General features: G+C 41.1%; 1 protein-coding gene across 5 annotated transcripts in view; it reads left to right on the top strand.

Annotated features, from left to right (window-relative positions):
• Positions 1-15,509: 15,509 nt before the first annotated feature.
• CROT (carnitine O-octanoyltransferase) overlaps positions 15,510-22,469 on the top strand; it is a 37,383-nt gene continuing 30,423 nt past the window's right edge. The window contains exons 1-2 of one of the 5 annotated variants that reach the window (XM_061585624.1): positions 15,510-15,529; positions 21,389-21,512. In XM_061585624.1, the coding sequence (XP_061441608.1) occupies positions 21,398-21,512 (115 nt within the window). In that variant the 5' untranslated portion in view covers positions 15,510-15,529; positions 21,389-21,397. Of the gene's footprint in view, positions 15,530-15,602; positions 15,838-16,690; positions 16,995-21,388; positions 21,513-22,469 lie in introns of those variants that run through there. The other 4 variants (XM_061585623.1, XM_061585619.1, XM_061585621.1 and 1 more) reach the window with 4 other exon arrangements.

The raw sequence follows: 22,469 nt of genomic DNA, 5'->3' as shown, positions 1-22,469 counted from the left end.
AGCAGGAGCCCAGGGCAGCAAACAGAAACGCCAAAAACATTTTAAAACATCAAAAACAGACATTAAAATCAGAGCTTGGAAAAGTTACCCCCCTGAACTACAACTCCCATCAGCCCCAGCCAGCATGGCCACTGGATTGGGCTGATGGGAGTTGTAGTTCAAAAAAGCAACGTTTCCAAGCTCTGATTAAAATACATTAAAACAAAACAACTTTAAAAACATTCTTTAAAAAAGCTTTAAAAACATCTTAAATAAAAAGGGTTGAAAACATATTGTTTGGGGGGGGGAGTAAAAAAAACTTTAAAAGCAATTCCAACACAGACGCAGATTGGGACTCCATTCTTTTAGATGGCAGGTACAGATCTGCCAAGCTTTTGGAAGGTGGGGGTAGGATAGTTTTGATTAATCTGAAGAGTTTTCCCCTGTTGTATTGTTTTATAATGTTGCTTACAATGTTGTAGTAATTCAAAATTGTTATTGTTAATTAAGTTTGTACTTGTTTTATTTCTGTACACCGCCCTGTGACCATAAGAGTGGTATATAAATGTTTGTATGTATGAATAAGTAAAATGAAGTTACCCCACTAGCTAAAAGTCATTGAACCACCTTAAGCATAAGAAGTTGCTCAGCTGTACAGGCCTACTCCCTTGCCTCAGAGGGCCTGCTGTCGCCTGGCGATTACCTGCAGGGAACATCTGTCTGGAGCAAGATTCAGCTGCTCAGCCCCACTCCCTTGCCTCAGCGGAACTTGGAGAGAGATGCCTGCTGGTATGACACCTGGAAAGAACACAGAACCTGAATGTCCTCGTTCCATAAAGGACATAATGTAATTTCTGTTCCTGTACTAGATTTGAGTGTGATTTTGTTCTGAGAATCTTTTGTAACTGCTTTGATAGCCGCTCAGGCCTCTCAAGTAGGATATAGAAGTACTCTTCTATAGGTTTTACTACCATGGGCAGCCTGTGATCTCACACTTTCTCATTGTTTTTTGCAGCATTTAATATTTACCACCCTGAGATCATTTGATGAAGGGTGGTATTTTTTTAAAGAACATTCTGAATAAATCTAAGACAGCCTGTGGATATGGAGGTTCAATTTAGCTGTTGTAGCTAGTAGCTATTGATAGAGCTCCCCCTCCCCTGTGTCTTCATGTATAATATAGGAATGAGCCATGTATAATATGGCAGTTATGAGCCAGGTCAAGGACTAATAAAGCTCAATCCAGATAAGACAGGGGAGGTGGGGGTGTTTCACCACACCATGAAGGTTAGTCAACTGTTGCTGTTGGGGGTTTCATTACAAGATCATTAAAGGCTAATCTTGAAGCACTCCCAAACTGTGGAAGTGATGTTTGAGGCGTAAATATAATTTCCATAGCTGGTGACTGCTTCAAAATCAAACTTTGTTCATGGCCACTCAAGTGGCCTCTGTAGCATGATGTGCCTTTCATCATGTTTGGTTGGTGTGTGGTCCAATTCTAGACAGTCCTGATCTGGCCATGCTTATTCTTTGGTAACATCCAGATATTGAGAAGCACTTGAGAACTTCAACTGGTTCAAAATATGGTTGCCAGATTGCAGCCTCGGTCTTGTCATGACAAACCTATTTCTCCAAAACTTTTGCATCCAGGCAAAATTCAAAGCACTTAAATCGCTGTCATTCTGATGCAAAGCAGCAAACTGATGGTCTGGGAGACGGAAGGGTCCCAGAAATCGGAAGAAATTTAGAAGGAAGGCCTGAATTCAGGGCGGAGGGATAACACTACTAAAGCAAAGGAAAACGGTTGTAGTTTTGCTTCTCATTCATTTTGGCATATTTTTTTAGTGCCATAAAGTGAACCTGAAGTTCTTCTATTAAGAGGAGAACTAATAGTTCTCATCTCAGCCACTTTGCCCATGAACAGATGAGCTCATCACCAAACCCTGCTTGCCTAGGACTGTACTTGCTTTCCCTTTAAATATGATTTCTATGTTTGGTATAGAACAGTGGTTCTTAACCTGGGGTGGGCGCATCCCCGGGCAAGGTGTTAACTATACAACCAAAGATTTTGGAAAACTGTCATTTATCTTTGCCAAATTAGGGTAAAACACACATTAAAATAAAATTAAAAATGAACTGTATTTTTTCAGGGGGTGCAAGAGTATATTATGGAAATCCAAGGGGTGCTGGCAGTGGAAAAGGTTAAGAACCACTCATATAGAACAACCAACATAGAAGCCTGCCTTATACTGTGTCAGCCCAGCAGTCCATTTATCTCAGTGTTTTCTCCACTGACTGGCAGTGGCTCTGCAGGATTGTAGTCTAGGAGTCTCTCCCAGCCCTACCTGGGGATGCCAGGGATTGGACCTGGTACCTTCTGCATGCAAAACAGATGCTCTACCACTGTGCTGCAGATGTTCCCCAATTTGCTGGTTGGTTGTCTGATTCTTTATGTCAGGGACTTTCTGCGTAAAATAACTTATCTAGCTATTATAGTGCCTGACTCACCTTTACCATGTGCTTAACAAGTCCACATCATGTGTTTGAGGAAGGCTAAATGGGGTTTTTCCAGTTCTTATACTAGGTACCTTTTTAAGTTAGAAGCACAAATTGTGGCAGTGGCATTACATTCTGTAAAACAGGCAGAGCCACCATGTCTTTGAAGCCCACCGACATGTTGGAAAGTTTAGTTTTGAGCAATTTGTGCCCTCTGGAGGCAATTGTATTCTAAAGAGGAGGATGCTGAGGGCATTGCTAGTTGTTTCTTGACTGATTGTTTATGACTACTGCAGAGACCTGGCACTTCTGTTGATATATTTGCACCACTGTTGCTGGGCCACGCACATCAGTCCTACTGGTCCACTGCTACTCCATAGCAATGATCAGCACCTTGCTCATCACAGCCCACATGTGGATTGTGGTTGTAGGACAGGCTGATGATCTAGTTGCCCGCGTCGCTTACCAATGTACACAGCACACTGAATGGATACAACAGCTGTGAACATTATTACTATGAAACATCTTTGTTTGCCATTACTCCACACATAGCTTACTCTTACAGAAGAAAAGTACAATCCTCTGCAATCAAAGAAACCTTTCATTGCAAATTACAACTTTTAAATTCCAATTTGCCTTTAGAGGGAGGGTCTTCCATGTAAAGCCTTCACCACCTGGGTCTCTTGAAGGACCTGATGTAACATTGCTCTGTTGAAAAAGGTGCACATAAGCCTTTTAAACCTGGGTCTTCCACATTTCTGATAGGCTTTTAAAGCCATTTTGACTCCATTTAAGCATCTGATCAAAAGTCCATCCTGTTTACCTGATTTTTTTAAATACACATTTAATATTAATTGTTATCCTATACAGTAGGGCCCTGCTTTACGGCGCTTCGCTTTACAGCAATTCGCTAATACAGCGGTCTCAATTAGACGCAATTCGACTAAAGCCCCACTCATACGGCGCTTGTTCCGCTTTTAAGGCAGTTTTCAGGCATTGCGCACCATTCTATTCAATGAGTTCCACTTTACAGCGGTTTTCGCTTTACAGCGGGGGTCCAGAACGTAACCCGCCATATGAGTGGGGCCCTACTGTAGTGCTGATTTTGTATTGGTCTTTGTGCAGTAAGGATTGTATATGGACAATTTACTACTTATTGCTGTAATCTTGATTTTGAAGACTGTAATTTAGGAGCTGCTGCTGTTGAAAAGAGAGATGCAATTTTATATAGATACAAAGAGAGAGAGAGACTGTAAGGTCACAATGGTGCTTGATCAGCAATACTCTGAATTGAAGGTGAGGTCACTAAGCACTTGCTGCTTGGATGTACTCATTTCTAACTGAGCCAGTAGTGCAGTTGGAGACCACAGTGGAATACAGAGATGGTTTTCTTTAAAATATTGATCTATTTAGTTCATTTAGTCCAGTTATACATTTTGAATTAAGTTAGGTTTATAGTTACTTCACTGCAAGTTAATAGGTTTCATTTATCTATCCAGATCAAAAACTGAAGTGAACAGAAGACATTAGTCTGAGAAGATTGTTGTTTAAAGATAGAGGCAGGAAGTTTAGGCAGCATTTAACTGGAATTCCAGAGTCAGTTGTCTCCCAGCTTTCATTAATAGCCCCAGGACCCCCAGGTGAGGTTGTCCCTATAAAAAACAGACTCCACTTCCTACTTCTTCCAAGTTCCTACCACCTCTCAGCTCTTCTCCTGTTGGTGAGTATTTTGGTTTTTAGAAAACAGACTCCATGTCCCCAGTTTTGGTAGACACTCCAACTTTTATCATATTGGGGTACCTAAGGGGGGTTGTGCCTCAGAAGGGCAAACTCCACCCCTGCTTCTTCCTACTATCATTCAGTTCTTGCCTTGGTGATAAGGATGGCACACTTTCCCTCCTTCAAATACAAAATCCCCCTAACCTTTCTTGCTTTGGTATTGGAGGCAACCATCAGCCTAACAGCAAATCAGACAAAATTATTACAGAATCATAGAATAGTAGAGTTGGAAAGGGCCTATAAGGCCATCGTCCAACCCTCTGTTCAATGCAGGAATCCAAATCAGAACATTCCCAACAGATGGCTGTCCAGCTGCCTCTTGAATGCCTCCAGTGTCGGAGAGTCCACTACCTCTCTAGATAATTGGTTCCACTGTCGTATGGCTGTAACAGTTAGGACATTTTTCCTGATGTTCAGTCAAAATGTGCCTTCCTGCAACTTGAGCCCATTATTCTGTGTCCTGCACTCTGTGTGACAACCTTTCATGTACTTGAAGAGTGCTATCATATCTCCCCTCAGTCTTTTCTTCTCCAGGCTAATCATGCCCAGTTCTTTCAGTCTCTCCTCATAGGGCTTGGTTTCCAGTTCCCTGATCATCTTTGTTGCCCTCCTCTGAACCTGTTCCAGTTTGTCTGGATCCTTCTTGAAGTGCGGAGACCAGAACTGGATGCAGTACTCAAGATGAGGCCTAACCAGTGCTGAATAGAGGGAAACTAATACTTCACACGATTTGGAAACTATACTTCTGTTAATGCAGCCTAATAGCCTTGTTTGCAGTCACATCGCACTGTTGGCTCATATTCAGCTTGTGATCAACAACAATTCCAAGAATCTTCTCACATGTCGTATTGCTGAGCCAAGTATCCCCAATCTTATAACTGTGCATTTGGTTTCTTTTTCCTAAGTGTAGAGCTTTGCATTTATCCCTGTTGAATTCCATTCTGTTGTTTTCAGCCCAATGCTCCAGCTTATCAAGGTCCCTTTGAATTTTGTTTGTCTTCCACGGTATTAGCTGTTCCCTCCAATTTTATATCATCTGCAAATTTGATAAGCATGCTCTGTACCTCCTCATCCAAGTCGTTAATAAAAATGTTGAAGAGTACTGGGCCCAGGACCAAGCCCTGTGGTGCCCCACTTGTTACTTCTGCGCAGTTTGTGTGTGTGTGTGTGTGTGTGTATATATATATATATATATAATATATATATATATGTGTGTGTGTGTGTGTATATATATATATGAATGAAATTGTGATTAACCAGAGGTTTTTATTATATTAACAAAACGTTTCAGCTTCCGCCTTCATCAGCTGCTAACATAGAAAACTTTCTATGTTAGCAGCTGATGAAGGCGGAAGCTGAAACGTTTTGTTAATATAATAAAAACCTCTGTTTGGTTAATCACAATTTCGTTCATATATATATATTAGGTGATTAACGGAATCCTTACAGGGATCCAGAGCAAGCTTGAGTGAAGTTCTGTTTGTTGCTTTCAAAACTGTCTTATGTGTATGTATATATATATATATATATTTCTATCCCTTTGAGAAGGAATCATTGATAAGCACTCTTTGAGTACAATTGTGGAGCCAAATGTGGATCCACTTGATAGTTGTTCCATCCAGCCCACATTTAGCTACTTTGCTAATCAGAATATCATGGGGCACTTGCTGAAGTCGAGATATATTATGTCCACAGCATTCCCACAGTCTACAAGGGAGGTTACCTGATCAAAAAACGAGATAAGATTAGTTTGCAGGATTTGTTCTTCATAAATCTATGTTGGCTCCTAGTAATCACTGCATTGTTTTCAAAGTGCTTACAGATTGACTGTTTCATAATCTGGTCCAGAGTTTTTCCAGGGATTGATGTTAGGCTGACTGGTCTGTAGTTCCCTGGTTCCTCCTTTTTGCCCTTTTTGAAGATAGGGACAACATTAGCTGTCCTCCAGTCATCCGGCACTTCCCCAGTCCTCCATGATTTCGCAAAAATAATAGATAGGTTCTGAGAGTTCTCCAGCCAGTTCCTTCAATACTCTAGGATGCAGTTTATCGGGCCCTGATGATTTGAACTCAAAGTGATTAGGTATTCCTTGACCATTTGTCTATCAATCTCAAGCTCCAATCCTGCCCCTTCTACTTCATGTTTCCCCGGAGGGTCATAGACCCTTTTTTGGGAGAAGACTGAGCCAAAGTAGGAATTGAGCACTTTTGCCTTTTCTTTGTCATCTGTTATCATTTTGCCATCCTCATTGAGTAGCTATGCCACCATTTCTTTTCTCTGTCTTTTACTATGGACGTACTTGAAGAAAGCTTTTTTGTTGCTTTTAGCATCTCTTGCTAACCTGAGCTCATTCTCAGCTTGAGCCTTCCTGACGCCATCCCTGCAATTCCATGATACCTGCCTGTACTCTTCCTTCGTGGCTTGGCCTTCTTTCCATTTCCTGTATGTGTCCTTTTTTGTTTTCAGGTTATCTTTAAACTTTTTGTGAAGCCACATTGGTTTTTTCTGCTGTTTCCCCCCTTTTTTCCTTGTTGGAATTGCTTGCCATTGTGCTTTGAGAATTTCTTTTTTTAGAAGGAATTTATTACTGCCTGTGATTTTTATTTTATGTTTCCTTGCAGCTTTGCAGGCTGTTGCTGCAGGAAAATGGGATATACCTTTAAAATAAAGAGCCACCAAGAGGTTTACTTAATAATGCCCTGAGTTTCAGCTAATGTCACTTTGGCAGTTGCTTTCATGGCTAATGGCCATTGGCACAGTTGGGTATACTGCGGGTTACAGAGATGGTTTCTTTTGAAATATGTACATAAAATATGTACATATTCATTTCATCTAGTTGTATATTTGAATTTGTTGTCTACTTAGGTTCATAGTTCAGCTACACATTATATTTACATATAAGATTTCCATTGTTTCATTTATGTATTCATAGTACTATTTTTATCTGTTCAACATATTTGTAATTTAGATAGAGAGGTTAGGTAGGTAGGAATACTTTGCATTTAACTATGTTTCTTCATGCAAGCAAAGCCATGTACTAGGAGACCAAATGTAATTATATTTTATTATAGGTTTTTTGTTAAGAGATCCCTGCACACCCATTCTCAATACAATAGTTCCCAGGAGAAAGGCAAAATATTGTTAAGCTGCTGTAGGTCTGTAGAAAAGGACACCCAAATCAGGCCAATACATTTGTTCTAATATTCTTTAGAACAAAGAGGCAAGATGTTCACAGAGGTTAAAGTCAATCCTATATCTGCTTAAGTCCTATACCCACTTACCACACTGAACTCAAGCAGACATACATAGGAAGGCACTGTAACAGAGATGACTAAGAGCAAGTTGTCCCTGGATTTTATGTGATACTCCAGCTTTGATCACACTGGCATCCGCATATACTGTAAAAGTACTCCAGTGAAGCATGCCTCTTCCTACCAGTTCTTATCCTGTTTGTTAGGGCACTCCGCCCCGCCCCCATCACAAAAATAATAATGCCCAACCCCCTCTCTTGCTGTGGCTTGTAAGGCAACTACTATCAGCAAACAAGGCAACAATATTTTTTATTTACTGGTCGCGTTTTTTAATTAGTAAGCTGCCATATAGGTTATTATAGTGGAAAAGTGGGATGTACTTCAAATATATATACATACGCTAAAGTCACAATGATGCTTGCCAAACAATGCTCTGGGTAGTAGCTGTTGTTACTAAGCAGTTGTAGCTTGGATATGCTGGTTTCTAACTGAACAAAACATTGCCTGCTATACAGTGGTAAGGCATCCAGATATGTCTGTGGAAGTGGGAGCAATACTGGACTATTGTAAAATGTAACAAAAACAAGCTAGGAAGATTAATGGTTTTCTCTGTCATTTTTCCAGCCATTTAACACTTTGCTTTGGGAACAAGGATGAGGACACTGCTATTGTAGACCTAGGTGCTGCTAACCCCCGATACTCTTTGACGTGCTTCACATGTAACACTAAGCCATGGTTTATAAACCATAGCTTAAGTTAATCATCCAAAGTGGGGCCAATGGCTTAACTATGATTTATTAACCATGAACAAGCTACACTCATGTGTTTGTTATTGGATGATGATGATGATTGTTTTATTCATTTATATCCTTCCTTTTTTCCAGAACTGGGATTCAAGGTGGCTTACCAAAATTAAAACAATTACAGTAGGGCCCCGCTTTTCGGCGTTCTGCTAATACGGCAGCTTTCAGTTAGAGTAAGGCCCCACTCATATGCCGCTTGCTCTGCTTTTATGGCATTTTTCGGGCATTGGGCACCATTTTATTGACGGAGTTCCACTTTTTGGCGAGTTTCGCTTTTAAGCGGGGGTCTGGAACGTAACCTGCCATATGAGTGGGGCCCTACTGTACAGTTAAAAACATATAAATAAAACATGCAGAAGATATTAAAATGTAATTAAATGAACGATAATATTAAAACCATTTAAAACATATCGATTAAAAACAGCAATTTTTAAAAAGTTTATACGGTATATAAGGTTTTGTTAATGTTAACCACTGCATATTGTTATGCAGAAACTCAGACCACATCCTTAACTATGGTTAAAGACTCACACATCCTACAAAAAAAAATGGGTGTGATTGATGACATAGCACGAGTAGCTGGCAGCAGGAGATGGAACTCAGCAGGAAGGATGGCTCCTAGACCATTACAACAATATTTAAACCTATTCCAAAAGCAACATAAATCTGATTCTACACATTGCTTTATGGGTATTTTTTCACTCCTATTGTATTTCTCTTTTCTGCACACCCATAATAATTTAAAAATAATTTTAAAAGCTATTTAGATGCAAATTCAACCTCCTATAATATTTATCATGCCTTTTCTGGCTATTACAAACAGGTACTATATTTAAATAGAGTCACAAATAATCATCCCACACCCTGGACAAAACATCCTGATTTATCTATAGTGGGATAAATGACCAAGTGACGTCCATTGTAACAGCTAAAACCAACAGACAGAACATTAAGATTAATAGTAGAGGAGAAACTGCCAATATGTATGTTTTTTTAAAAAACAGGCAAAGAAGTCAAATACAGAGAGAAACAGTTAGTTTGAAAGAAATCAGGAAAATAATCCCAACTTCATCTCCAGGACAAACCAAATATGGTTTCAAAGCTCTGCTGAAACTAGTAAAGAGAACAAAGGATTTGACTACTCTATGGAAGACTTTGCTGTAGGCAAACACTGCCATCTTCTGGACATTCAGCTACAATGTGCCCATGAGTCTAGAACCAGACAAACGCCTTGTAAAAGGTTGATGTTATCACAGGTGTTCTCATGGATACTTCTTGTGCAATGTTTAAAACGGTAACATTTGAACGACGTGCACTTTTACTTGACTATGTGGAAATATGTGCCAGGAAGCTGGGACTAACCAAACCCTCGGTGCAGCGTTTCCACTGTGCCTGTGCTGTTTTCCAGATGGAAATTCCTCCTCTAGCTGCTCTTTCTTGTGTGTGGGAAGCCTGTTGGTATTCATATGCTACTTATATGTGTGGGGCAAATAACTTGAGCTATTTTCAATGGAAAAACTGGGTGGGTAACAGAGCAATCCAACCCTTCGAGCCAGGTTGGGCGTTTTTGGATTGGGCAGATGGGCATACCTTCTCCCAGCCCTGCCAGCTTTCACTGACCTCCTGCTTGCCACCACCTGCAGTCATGCCAGTGTCACTCCACTGATGCGGAGCTCCCCCTTCCACTCACCAAAGGAGTCGGTGGGCAGAAGTGCCAGTGGCAGGTAGCCCCAAAATGGGTGGGGATGAGGTGGGGTAAAATGAGCCAGTCCAGGATCCCAGGCTGACCCCACTGTCAATGTGCCAGCTCTAGTCTAGCTCAGTGATCTGCCTGCTCTCCTACCTTCTGTTCCAGTTGCCATGCACAGCAGGTGCAGGTGGCCCTGCTTCTCCTAAAGCCTCACTGGGTGAGGGAAGGAGTTTGGTTTGCTTTCTAAGAGTTAAAAAAATAAAACAAAACAGGGCTGTGGTCTCAATCTGACATTCCCACTGGCATTTACTATACACATTGTTTAAAAATAAAGCCACCTGTGATAACTGAGGTTTATATAACAAACAATACTGATTCAAGTCTATTGGACACCAGCACGCTTTCAGCACCTAAGCATTTTGGCCACGGATGAGTGCTGGAGATGCAGGCAACCACAAGTGGCTGTAGATCCTTTTTCAAAGGAAGGAGAAACCAGAATCAAATTGGTTTTGGACATATTCTTGGAGATAGATGTCAATGCTACAATTCTATTAAGTAGGGACTGTCAGAAGAGCAGAAAATATGGTTCCAACAGGCCCCACTAGCAGCAAAACTCATGACCCATTAGTTCTGGAAATTCAGGCATGGAAGGCTGGATGCAAGACCTCCTGCAATTAGCAGACTATGAACAAATCTAACAAACTAGGTTCTGGGAGATTTGGAGCAGATTCATGGAGCTCTTTGTCAAGTGGCATCTAAAACCGAGGGAGCTGGTGGGAGACAGGGGTGCAGAAACTGGAACATACTTTTTACTCATCTGATTTTCTGACTCAAAAGTACTATCTGTTTACTTTGCCCTTCACTTGATGACTAGTTAGCAATCAAGTAGCCACTCATTACACAACCAGATAAATGGTTTAGAAAGGTCATAGCTCATTGGTAGTAGAGCATCTGTTTTACATGAAGAAGGTCCCACATTCAATTCCTGGCATCTCCAGGTAGGGCTGGGAGGGAATTTTGTCTGAAACCTGGAGAGCCACTGTCAATAAATTTAGACAATAGTGAGCTAGATGGATCAAATACAAGGCAGCTTCCTATGTTACTATGACTGGATGGCAGAAATAAAACAGTAATTGTAAAGGAGCTTAATGGGTGTATATTGTATAAAAAAAATTAAAACATGCAAGAGCCAGTCACAGATCTCCTCCCATGGTACCTAGCTGCATCCTAAGTCAACCCGTGCTTGGAGGAGGTCATGACCTTATAAACCATGAAGTTTCCAGAGTCAGTGCTAACTTAACTATTATCAGGCAGGTCATGCAAGTAATTTCTTGAGAGGCAAACATACACACAAAAGTGACTATATGTCAATGTAGGTGAGTGGGGTCCCCTAACCTAATTTCCCACATGATTTGAAACCTGGCATGTTGTACAGAAACAAACAATATTTAAACAATGATGCCACAGTGGAAATACACTCACTACAGGACTAATTTTAGCTTTGATAGTGTTCCTTATATAATTGGCATTAGAAATATTGTAGACCTGTCAATATTCTTACTGAAATAACACTGGAAATCAATTTATGAGGTGCCCTATCTAATTTCTCTGACATTTATACTGTCCTGTCCTGACTAACATTTGCTGTGAAAATACCTCCATACCTTTTGCAACTTGTAGTAAAGGTATGGTGATTATTGCTGTTGTGTTGTATTACAGTCTTATGTTTTTGTTAATGTGTGTATTTTTCTGAAAAATGTGAATTCAGAAAGATACATAACATAGGATCTGAAAATCTACATGTGAGGTATCTGTAAGAGAAGGGAGTCATCTGGAATGAATGGTAGGGAAGAGAAGTCAAATCAGAGATCACATCAGTGGCCATAGACCGCACCATAAAAATAATGTATATGGGGCTTCATGGCACTGCCATGGTGCAAAAACTTGGATCCAAAGTATGGACCCTCTAAATTTTTAGAAGGGATCCTCAAGATCAGATTAAGGTGGCTGGAGTCCCTGATGCAGGTTCCCAAAAAGGGAGAACTTTCTCCCCCAGAAAGGAATGCATGGATTTTTTTTAAAAAAAAACTTAATGAATTAATATTTATTTATTTATTTAGATGTATTTGTATGCTGCAACGTATTCATACTTGTATCTTAATGGAGTACAATTCTGAAAAAACACGATTAAAACAGGAATAATAAACAGTGTCAGATTATACACTAGAAAAGGTCAGAATAAAAATAAATGTTGTAAGTGCCTAAAAATTAAAACTGTAAGGTATGTGTCTGATATCAGATGAAAAGACAATGAGTTCTACAAAGCAGGAGCCTTGCCTCACAATCAACTTTTTCTTGTCTTTGCTACTGCAAAGTCATTGATTATGTCCTCAAAATCTACACTGTGCAGAAGCCTTGTTTCTGTGCTCATCACACCAAAGCATTAGGTCTTTCAGCATGTTTGCCCTCCATTTCAAAGCATTCAACATGTTTGCCCTCAGTTCATTTTGATATGTGCCATTTTTTAAAATAGTCTCTCAGCACTGCAGTTGGTGATGGGCAGACACAAGTAAATTCTGAGGGCATCATCTACATTTGGGAAAACACTCTTATAATTGTGTTATCTTTTATAATTTCATCATTTTTAAGGATTGTAATGGCAAATATGACTGTTTCACAAAGGTTTTAAATTGAAGAAACTATTCAGGAAAAGATCTATCAAGATTGTTTGGGTAACATGCTTGTAAATTTGCAGCAGCACTGAGGGTCTTTTCACTTGACATCTTAATAAAATTGCTGAGGAATCCAAACTTGTCCAGTACAGTTTTGTTGGCATTAAGATGTGAATTATGCAAGTGGATAACTTATCAACAATTGAATAAAATGATTCTACTCTGAACTTTTGAGAAATTTCCGACTTCATTCTCCCATGATTCATCAGACATGAGCTTGCGAAAGTGTTTAGTTTTCACTAAGGTCAAATGCTTGTTGCTCAAAGCACTGAAGGTGTCCAGGGTAGCAAAACAGCAAAGACAAAAGAAATTAGTTTATAGTTTTTGGTGATTGTTATACAGACAGGACTTCCTCATACAGCACACAAAGCAGAGTGTGAGACCAAGAGCCCTTTCCTATTGTAAGCCTCCAGAAGTTCAACTTATTCACAAGTAGACTGGCTCTGAACCTTGAGGTTACCTACAGCAATCTGGTCTAAATATCAATTGATGGACACCTTTCTGTCTCCAAGTTCAGAGGCAGTCTACATCTGATTATGCTCAGGCCGGACAGACAACAGAAAAAGGTTATTGGCCTCAAATTCTGCTTATGGGCTCCCTGATTCATCTGGCTGCCATTGTGGGAAGCAAGACTAAGTGGCCCTTTAGTTTCATCCAGTCTGTTTGCCCTTATATTAAAAGAGACTCCCCCTGCCCCCACCATTTTTTAAAAAATTGTTTCTGGTTTGCTGAGTTTTTTACTAACCTGTGATCACACCTCATTGCTTCAAGAACTCAAACGAGCTCGTGTTCTGCAACAGGAATATTTTTATTTTGCATACTATACTACCAAGAGAAAGAGAGAGAGAAAACAAAGCATTTTTACCCCACTCTTCAGCCAAACAAGGCTTCCAGAGTGGCTTACAAAGATCAGTAATAAGACAAATGATAATCAATAATAAAATCTTAAATGCTTTCTATGCATTTTTCACTATTGTCATTTTGTGCAGAAGTCAAAACACAAACCTTCTATTAACCCTGTTATATTTAGCCAAACTCTTAACTTTGTTCACACAGAACACTATACACCGCTTCCCATCCCCAAAGCTCCAAACCTTGTCATTTATTAGATTGCTTTTGGGGGAGGGTTGGGGGAGATAATCGAAACATTTAGGATAAATAAGGCTGTACTATACTCATTACAGTTGTACATAGTGTTCTCTAACTTGACTGACTGACTTCTCCTGGACCTGGGCAAAGGCAAACTGCAGAGATAGACTAGGAAACAGAAACCAAAGGGAAGAGGGAACTTGTTGGTCTTTAGACACAGCTATTTCTGTATCCTGATGCTGACTTGTCAGTCTCAGCTCTGACTTCACTCATTGACTAAAAACACTGAAAATGCAGGAAAAGCAAGCCTGACTCACCTAATTTCCTAAATATAAGGTTAGTTTACTTACTTTTTAAAAAAATGAAAGCTTAGACTTTGGGTCGTCTTGGAGGCAGGGCCATGGTGCAATTGTACCAAGGATAATCCAGCTTTGGGCATCCTTCCCAAACCATAGGTGCTATGATGCATTCCATGAACTCAAATGTGATCTGTGATTTAGCAGCATCTGTTAAAAAGAAATCCTGAGGGTCTATACCTCAGATGCATGTTTTTGTGCCACAGACTGCAGCATCAGCAGATATGATGCGTTTTTTACAGAGGTGGTTGTGATGCAGAGAATTTGGGGACGGTGTAAAAGACGGAATGGAATGGAACAGGCCGGAACGGGCCCTTTATAAAAGAAATTGATGCCAAAAACACTGGGATGTGTTAGAGACACTTGAGAACAACATTTAGGAACAAAAACCATTCCGATAGGATTTTTATTAACCCTTTAACAACCAAAATGCCCTCCGGAACAGAATGAAACAGCTCGGAAAGGCAACTTCCCAGTGAGCCAGACCTCCCAAATTCACCAGTCCCACATGACTACATGGGATGCATGCAATAAGACACAAAACATCAACGAAAACCACATTCTGATACCCATTCCGGGCTATAATACGCTTTTACGTAAAACAGCCCAGAATGGCAACTTCCCAGCGAGCCAGACCTCCCAAATTCACCAGTCCCACATGACTCCATGGGATTCATGCAATAAGACACAAAACGTCCATGAAAACCATGTTCTGCTACCCATTCCGGGCTATAATACGCTTTTATGTAAAACAGCCCGGAACGGCGACTTCCCAGCGAGCCAGACCTCCCAATGACTACATGGGATGCATGCAATAAGAAGCAAAACTTCCACATAAGCCACGTTCCATGCAATAATACATCTTTCTGAACAGAGCCCAGAACAACATCTGAACCAGCCAAGTCAATCAAATGCACCAGTCATGCATAACTGAATACTTTAATTCTCTTATGTTACTGTAATATATATTTAAGATGACCTTTCATTCTGAGTGGTAGTGTTTATTTATAAATTGTACAGTCATCTACACAAAACATCCTGAATGAAATGTTGATAGTATGCAAATTTAACTGCAAAACAAATTGCTCCAATAAATATTATTACTTAGTTGGCAGCTCTAGTAATAATTAATGAGGTATGTGTGTGAAAACAGTATAGTACATTGTTGCTTTTCTTTCCTAGCAAGGTTTTTGTAGTAAGCTATACTAGTATTGAATGCAACTACAGATAGCTTTGGTGCTAGAGAATAGCTGCAGTTTACTCTTCTTCCCACTAGGGGCACTATAAGATCTGCTGGTCTCTGGAGAGACAGGATGATCCCTTCTTTTTTCAGACCAAAAAGGCAGCAGCCCAGGTATGCTATATTTATACTGTGGAGGTAGCTCAGTGGTAGCAAGTAGTGTCTTCTCTCATTACCTACAGCAGAAAAGCCATGAGTAAAAGCCAGCCGACTTGCCCCTCCAATCTCTCTTTCTCTCTCTCTCTCTCCCCAATTCACCAGCCATTCGCAACCTGGTAGCAGCACCAATAGTGCTGCTTAGTGGACCTACAAACAGCAAGAAAGGGTATTGCTGATCACCCCAGAGGTTCCTGGGTCATCATGTGTTATCTCCCATTTCCCAACAAAAGGAGAGGCAGCAACATGTGTGGTTGGTGAATTTGGTAGGTCTGGCTCGCTGGGAAGTCACCGTTCTGGGCTGTTTTATGTAAAAGCATATTATAGCCCGGAATGGGTATCGGAACGTGGTTTTCATGGACGTTTTGTGTCTTATTGCATGCATCCCATGTAGTCATGTGGGACTGGTGAATTTGGGAGGTCTGGCTCGTTGGGAAGTTGCCGTTCCAGGCTGTTTTACGTAAAAGCCTATTATAGCCTGGAACAGGTATCGGAACGTGGTTTTCGTGGAAGTTTTGTGTCTTATTGCATGTATCCCATGTAGTCATGTGGGACTGGTGAATTTGGGATGTCAGGCTCACTGGGAAGTTGTCGTGCCGGGCTGTTTCATTCCATTCCGGAGGGCATTTTGGTTGTTAAAGGGTTAATAAAAATCCTATCCGAATGTTTTTCCCCCCTAAATGTTGTTATCAAGTGTTTCTAACACATCACAGTGTTTTTGGCATCAATTTCTTTTATAAAGGGCCCATTCCGGTCTGTTCCGTTCCGTTCGCAGAACGTTGACAATACTAAAAATTGCTTTAATTTTGCAGTTATGGTTAACCCCTTCTTTAAACGGGCCCCTGCATTTTCATAAGAAATAAAGAACAGTTCCTTGGAATAAGAAACAGGAAAGCAGCCTAGCATATAGCAGCAGCAAGACTTCAGACTAGTAAGTGGCTTGTCAATGGAAGGAGAATAACTCGGGCCCTGGGTCGGAATAGAAAGATCAACAGTACGGGCCACGCGAAGAGGCGGCCTGCCTGCTTTTCTCTTGACTTCTCGCTACGTTCACCTCAGCGGGCGAAAGCGGCTGACAGAAGACGGGAGGGCGCCCCTTGGTTTCTCCATTCCAATAGGCCCCGTGTAGGCCCGGCCCAGGAGCACAGCTCCAACCAATGCGCCTAAAGGCCGGCCTCCTCGCCCTTCACGCTCCCGGGGTTCCGCCTGAGAGGGGAACGGCTAAGAGTTGGCGCTTCTTCCTTCTCCCTTTCTGTGGGCTTGGATGTAGGATAAAGGTGAGAGGGAAGCGGAGCCAAGAAGTAGGAGCTTCAGTTGTGACTTGGAGGCTGAGAGACGGGCGGCGCCGGAGATTGCTACCGCGGCAAGGCCTCTCAAACGAAAGGCAAGCAAGCAGCGCGGCCTGAGAGGCGTCTGAGTTTAGGTAGGGGCGGCTGGGAAGCATTGTTGGAGGAGGGCTCGGGGGCGGACAGGAACAAGGCACAGAGTGGGCACGTCCTGGTTTAAACAGCTCTTGAAACCTGTCCCCTATGGGGCGCGGAGACGGACGGACGGACTCTCAACCGGCCCTTCCATTGGATTTCCGGGGGATTGTTCCCCTTTTTCCTTTTCCCGTCCGACCCCATAAGTCGCCTCCTATTCTCAGGGCTCCTAACAATGGCAAAAATTAAACAAATCACACTCCTCAAAACACATACCCCGATGCTCTCTGCTCCAAAAATGTAAACAGATCCTTGGTCAGAGAAGAGTCCAGAGAGAGAGAGGAAGTTTTGCCGTGTTTATTTACTGTTGTATAAGGTCTTCAAGATAATCGGATGTATTTTGCCACAATATAAACGTTAATCCAAGACTCCCCCACCCCCGCCGTTTGCTGTAGTAGCAGGGCTACCCCATCTGCAACCTATTATGAGACTATTTTTAAAAGTAGCCATCTTTCTTTAGTTTTACATTTTTGTGTGGCGCGAAGTATGCATTAAGTGGTGTATAAATAAATTATAGCGATATAATACTGTAGTAAGTGTTCATGGACAAAGTGAGATGTGTGTTTCCTAATTGCCCAAAAGGAGTACACCTGTGTCCACTCCTAGGTTACCTTGCTTTGGCAAATATGCCAGACAGGCAGGCACGGGGCACAGCCTGGAACAGTGATGCCATGGGGGGCACAAAATGTTTCACAAAAATCAATAGAGAAGTCTGGCCCTGACCGAGGACTTCTGACACAACCACCTACTGGTGATAAGCAAAGGGCAGGGAGAGAAATGGAATAGTGTGTAAAGGTTACCGCTAGGAGAACTCATGAACTGTACTGTGGAGGAAAAATTGCATGTCAGATAAACCTAATTGGCTATGGCATTCAGAGCATGAATTGGGCAAAATCCAGAAGCGAACTATGAAAATGCTTACTATGCATATTATGACTGTAATCCATAAATTGCTTAATGTAGTTTGGTCGCATGTAAATTTGCATAGCAAATTTCAGTGTGATCGAGAGCCTATGATTTGTACCATGCTTTATCTTCTATTTTTGTACACCACTCATGTATTCTTTGAATGTTGAATGGTTTACAAATTCAGAAATAAAAAATAAATATTATAAACATTGCTCACAATCACAGCAGAAATCATTTATAACAAGAAGGGCAAGTGATGTGTTCTTAGTAATCAAATATTATTATTTGACAGCCTGGCAAAATGTGATATCCCCACAAACAGAAGTGTTACATTGAGGGTTGTATCCTCACAGCATAATTAGACTGATTTGATAGGCATTTCCTTTTGCCGGGGATCCCTGGACATTTAGTTTGTTGATGAGACAGGAGGACTACCCTTCTGTAATGGTTAACTCTCAGCACCTCATTACTCAAGATGCTCTAGAACAGTGGTTCTCAACCTTTTTTGCTCCATTCCCCCCTTTCACCATTGTTCAGAATATAATTCCCCCCTTCCCAAGATAGTCTCTCATAGCGTGTTGACGTTTTGCGAGTAACGGTGGTGTTTCTCATGAGAGAAAAATTTCTTAGTTTATATTATAACAGAATTTCTTGGAGCACTTTCTGGTCTTTAAATAATAATTTAATTTTGCAAATGAAAATAATGCTGCATGTTCAAGAATCGATTTTAATCTGTGACATTCAATAAACTTTATTGAATGTCGCAGATTAAATTAAAAACAAACTACAATTTTACAGATTATACATAATCTACAGGACATTACACTTTGCTGAATAGTGGTCCCAATTTCCCCCCTGGAACCCTAAAATTCCACCCCGGGGGGAATTCCCCCCTTGTTGAGAACCCATGCTCTAGAAAAAGCCTTGACAAAGCAGTATGTGTAGGGAGGGTTGAAGAAGTCAATGGCACTTTTATTGCACATAATCGTGAGGCTGTGGGAATTATTTTCTAACCCCAGTTAGTTCAGTGAAGTTAGGCTTGCTGTATGGAATGTGGTTCTACAACTGTCATGGCAACTTGTAGGTTACTGCTTGAGCTGTGAATGGTGATGATCCACAAACCGGCTTTAAGAAGTTTGTGGAAGTACTTGTGATGCTGCTTGCTTAGATCAGAACTTCATGTGTGTGATCACGGCTGAGAGTTTGAATTGGCTGGGGCCAAGAAACTTTATCTTGGAACTGAATGGTGGCAAGTTTAGCTAAGCTTTCAAAACACTTTCCCTTCTACTTCCGAAAGCCCACCACAGGATAATCATCATGTAAGCTTATGCTAAATTATGTGCAAATACAGCAGCTTCATTTTTCTGCACAGCTGTTTTAAATTTTAATTTAAATTTAAATTCAGCAATGCTTGGATGATTGTCTTGTGAATGTGGAGGAAGGATTGACAGAAGAAGATCCGGGGAATTACAGGCCGGTCAGTCTGACTTCAATACCGGGAAAGATATTAGAACGGATAATAAAAGAGTCCATTGGCAACTATCTAGATGACAATGCTGTGATTAGAAGGAACCAGCATGGGTTTGTCAAGAAAAAATCCTGTCAAACTAATCTCATCTCTTTTTTTGATCGGGTCACTAGCTTAGTAGATGGTGGAAATGCTGTAGATGTCATGTATCTAGATTTCAGCAAGGCGTTTGACAAAGTCTCCCACGACCTTTTGATTAGCAAACTAGTCAAATGCGGACTACATGGAAATACTGTCAGGTGGATTCACAACTGGTTGGAAAACCGTACTCAAAGAATGGTCGTCAGTGGCTCTGCTTCGGACTGGAAGGAGGTCTCGAGTGGAGTGCCACAGGGTTCTGTCCTGGGGCCGATACTGTTCAACATTTTTATCAATGACTTAGATGATGGGGTGGAGGAAAGCCTTATGAAGTTTGCAGATGATACGAAACTGGGAGGGATAGCTAACACAATGGAAGACAGGAATAAAATCCAAAGGGACCTGGATAGACTAGAAAATTGGGCTGAAATTAATAAAATGACATTCAATAAAGACAAATGCAGGATTCTGCATTTAGGCCACAAAAACAAAATGCATGGGTACAGGATGGGAAATACCCGGCTTAGCAGTAGTGCGTGTGAGAAGGACCTTGGAATTGTAGTGGATCGCAAGTTGAACATGACCCAGCAGTGTGATGCTGCGGCAAAAAAGGCAAACGCAGTTTTGGGCTGCATAAACAGAGCTATAGTTTCCAGGTCGAGGGAAGTAATAGTCCCACTATATTCTGCCTTAGTCAGGCCTCATCTGGAATACTGTGTTCAGTTCTGGGCGCCTCACTTTAAGAAAGATATAGACAAGTTAGAGCGGGTTCAGAAGAGGGCGACGAGGATGATAGTCGGTATGGAGAACAAGTCTTATGAGGAAAGGTTGAAGGAACTTGGCATGTTCAGTCTGGTGAAGAGAAGGCTGAGGGGTGACATGATTGCACTCTTTAAGTACTTGAAGGGCTGTCACATAGAGGAGGGTACAGATTTGTTCACTGCTGCCCCAGAGGGTAGGACTAGGTCTAATGGTTTTAAGTTGCAGGAGCGTAGATTCAGATTGGACATTAGAAGGAACTTCTTGACAGTAAGGGCAGTTCAGCAATGGAACCGACTGCCTAGGGAGGTGGTGGGATCCCCTTTGCTGGATGTCTTCAAGCAGAGGCTGGACAGCTATCTGTGGGAGATGCTCTAGCTGTGGATTTCCTGCTGCGAGCAGGGGGTTGGACTCGATGGCCTACAAGGCCCCTTCCAACTCTATGATTCTATGACATATTGCTGATTGCTAACTTTTGTTGGTAAGGGGACTACTTTGATGTGCACACCTGACAAGAGAGAGATTGTACAGCTGAGAATGGGGGTAGCAGTCTGTCCTTCCATGTTTTGTTAGATCTACATCGTAGATCTCAGTTTGAGATAGGGAACCTGTGTTTCTTCAGAGGTTGCTGTATTACAGCTACCATCATACCTGAACATTAGTCATGCTTACATCATTTGGAGGGCCACAGCTTCCCCATCTCATTTAGATCCTACAGAACACCCTTAATTACTGATCTTTGATTTTGTTAAAAATTCATAGGATTACAACCAGTTCTGTTATTGATGCTAATAGTTTATTATTTTCTTCCACACTACTTACTATATGGCAAGGCAAACATACAACCCACGCCGTCCCAATGCTATTTATGTGTAACAGTGTAAACAATTACGTTCTGAGATGTAACTATTTTGCAGGCCTAATTACTCTCACATGTAAATACATATTCTTGGAAGGGTTTTACAATGGAAGTGTAAAATATCTAAGTAAAATGAACTAACTGCAAATCAGGAAGTGCAAACAATATTAGGATTCACCATAGAAAATTACTGTTTGTTGCAGATCACCATCATGGAAAACCAAGTGACTGATTCTTCTGAAGAGCGAACATTTCAGTATCAGAACTCTCTTCCTTCATTGCCAGTTCCTGCTCTTGATGAATCTTTAAAGAAGTACCTTGATTCAGGTATGTGTGTTTTTAATGATTGCTTAATTGACTTTTATTGTGGATGAAACTGTTGAAAATAATTAGTTGCTTAGTAACTGTTGGTGTTAATAAGTTGCTTATTTTCTGTTTAGCCAAACATCTTCATATTCATAAAGTTTCTGAAGGTATTAAGAATTGTGAAACACAGCTGCTCTAGTACAATACTTTCTGGTGGGTTAGCATGAAATATAAGAGTGCTTCTCATATTTAAGCCAAATGAAATTACTGTAAAATGTTTGTCACTGAACTGCGCCATGATTGTATAATTTTATCCAACTCAGTACTTTGAAAAAGGAAAATCAAGGAGGAGCTTGAAACTGCTAAAGGGTTCTTGTAAAAGTTACTTGATACCAACCCAAGGCACACACCCTTCACTTTGCCATAACTCTCTGTTCCAGTCCTGCCTTTGTGTTGGAGACACCCGGGCAGATCATTAAACAGATCTCTAAATAGCAAGGCTGTAAATGGTACTATGCTTACAAACCAAGATAAAGAAATTTGTAATGTCATAAAAGGTAAAGGTGTCCCCGCACGTATAGTGCGAGTCGTTTTCCGACTCTTAGGGTGTCGTCTTGCGACATTTACTAGGCAGACCGTATACATGGGGTGGGATTGCCAGTTCCTTTCCCTGTCTTTCTTTACCCCCCAGCATATGCCCGGTACTCATTTTACCGACCACGGATGGATGGAAGGCTGAGTGGACCTCGACCCCTTTTACCGGAGATTCGACTTCCTCCTTCCGTTGGAATCAAACTCCGGCTGTGAGCAGAGCTTCAGCTGCGTTACCGCCGCTTACCACTCTGCGCCACGGAGGATCTTCATAATGTCATAATAGTACTAAATCAAATATTATTTATCTGTTGTCACTGTAGGTGTGAGGTGTTCTTTTTACCACTAGAGTGGTCAAATGTTTAAATGATTTATTTGATTAATTGC

Source organism: Rhineura floridana, chromosome 10, assembly GCF_030035675.1.
Source record: "Rhineura floridana isolate rRhiFlo1 chromosome 10, rRhiFlo1.hap2, whole genome shotgun sequence".
NCBI classification, from domain to species: Eukaryota; Metazoa; Chordata; class Lepidosauria; order Squamata; family Rhineuridae; genus Rhineura; species Rhineura floridana.
This window is presented reverse-complemented; position numbering and strand designations above follow the sequence as displayed.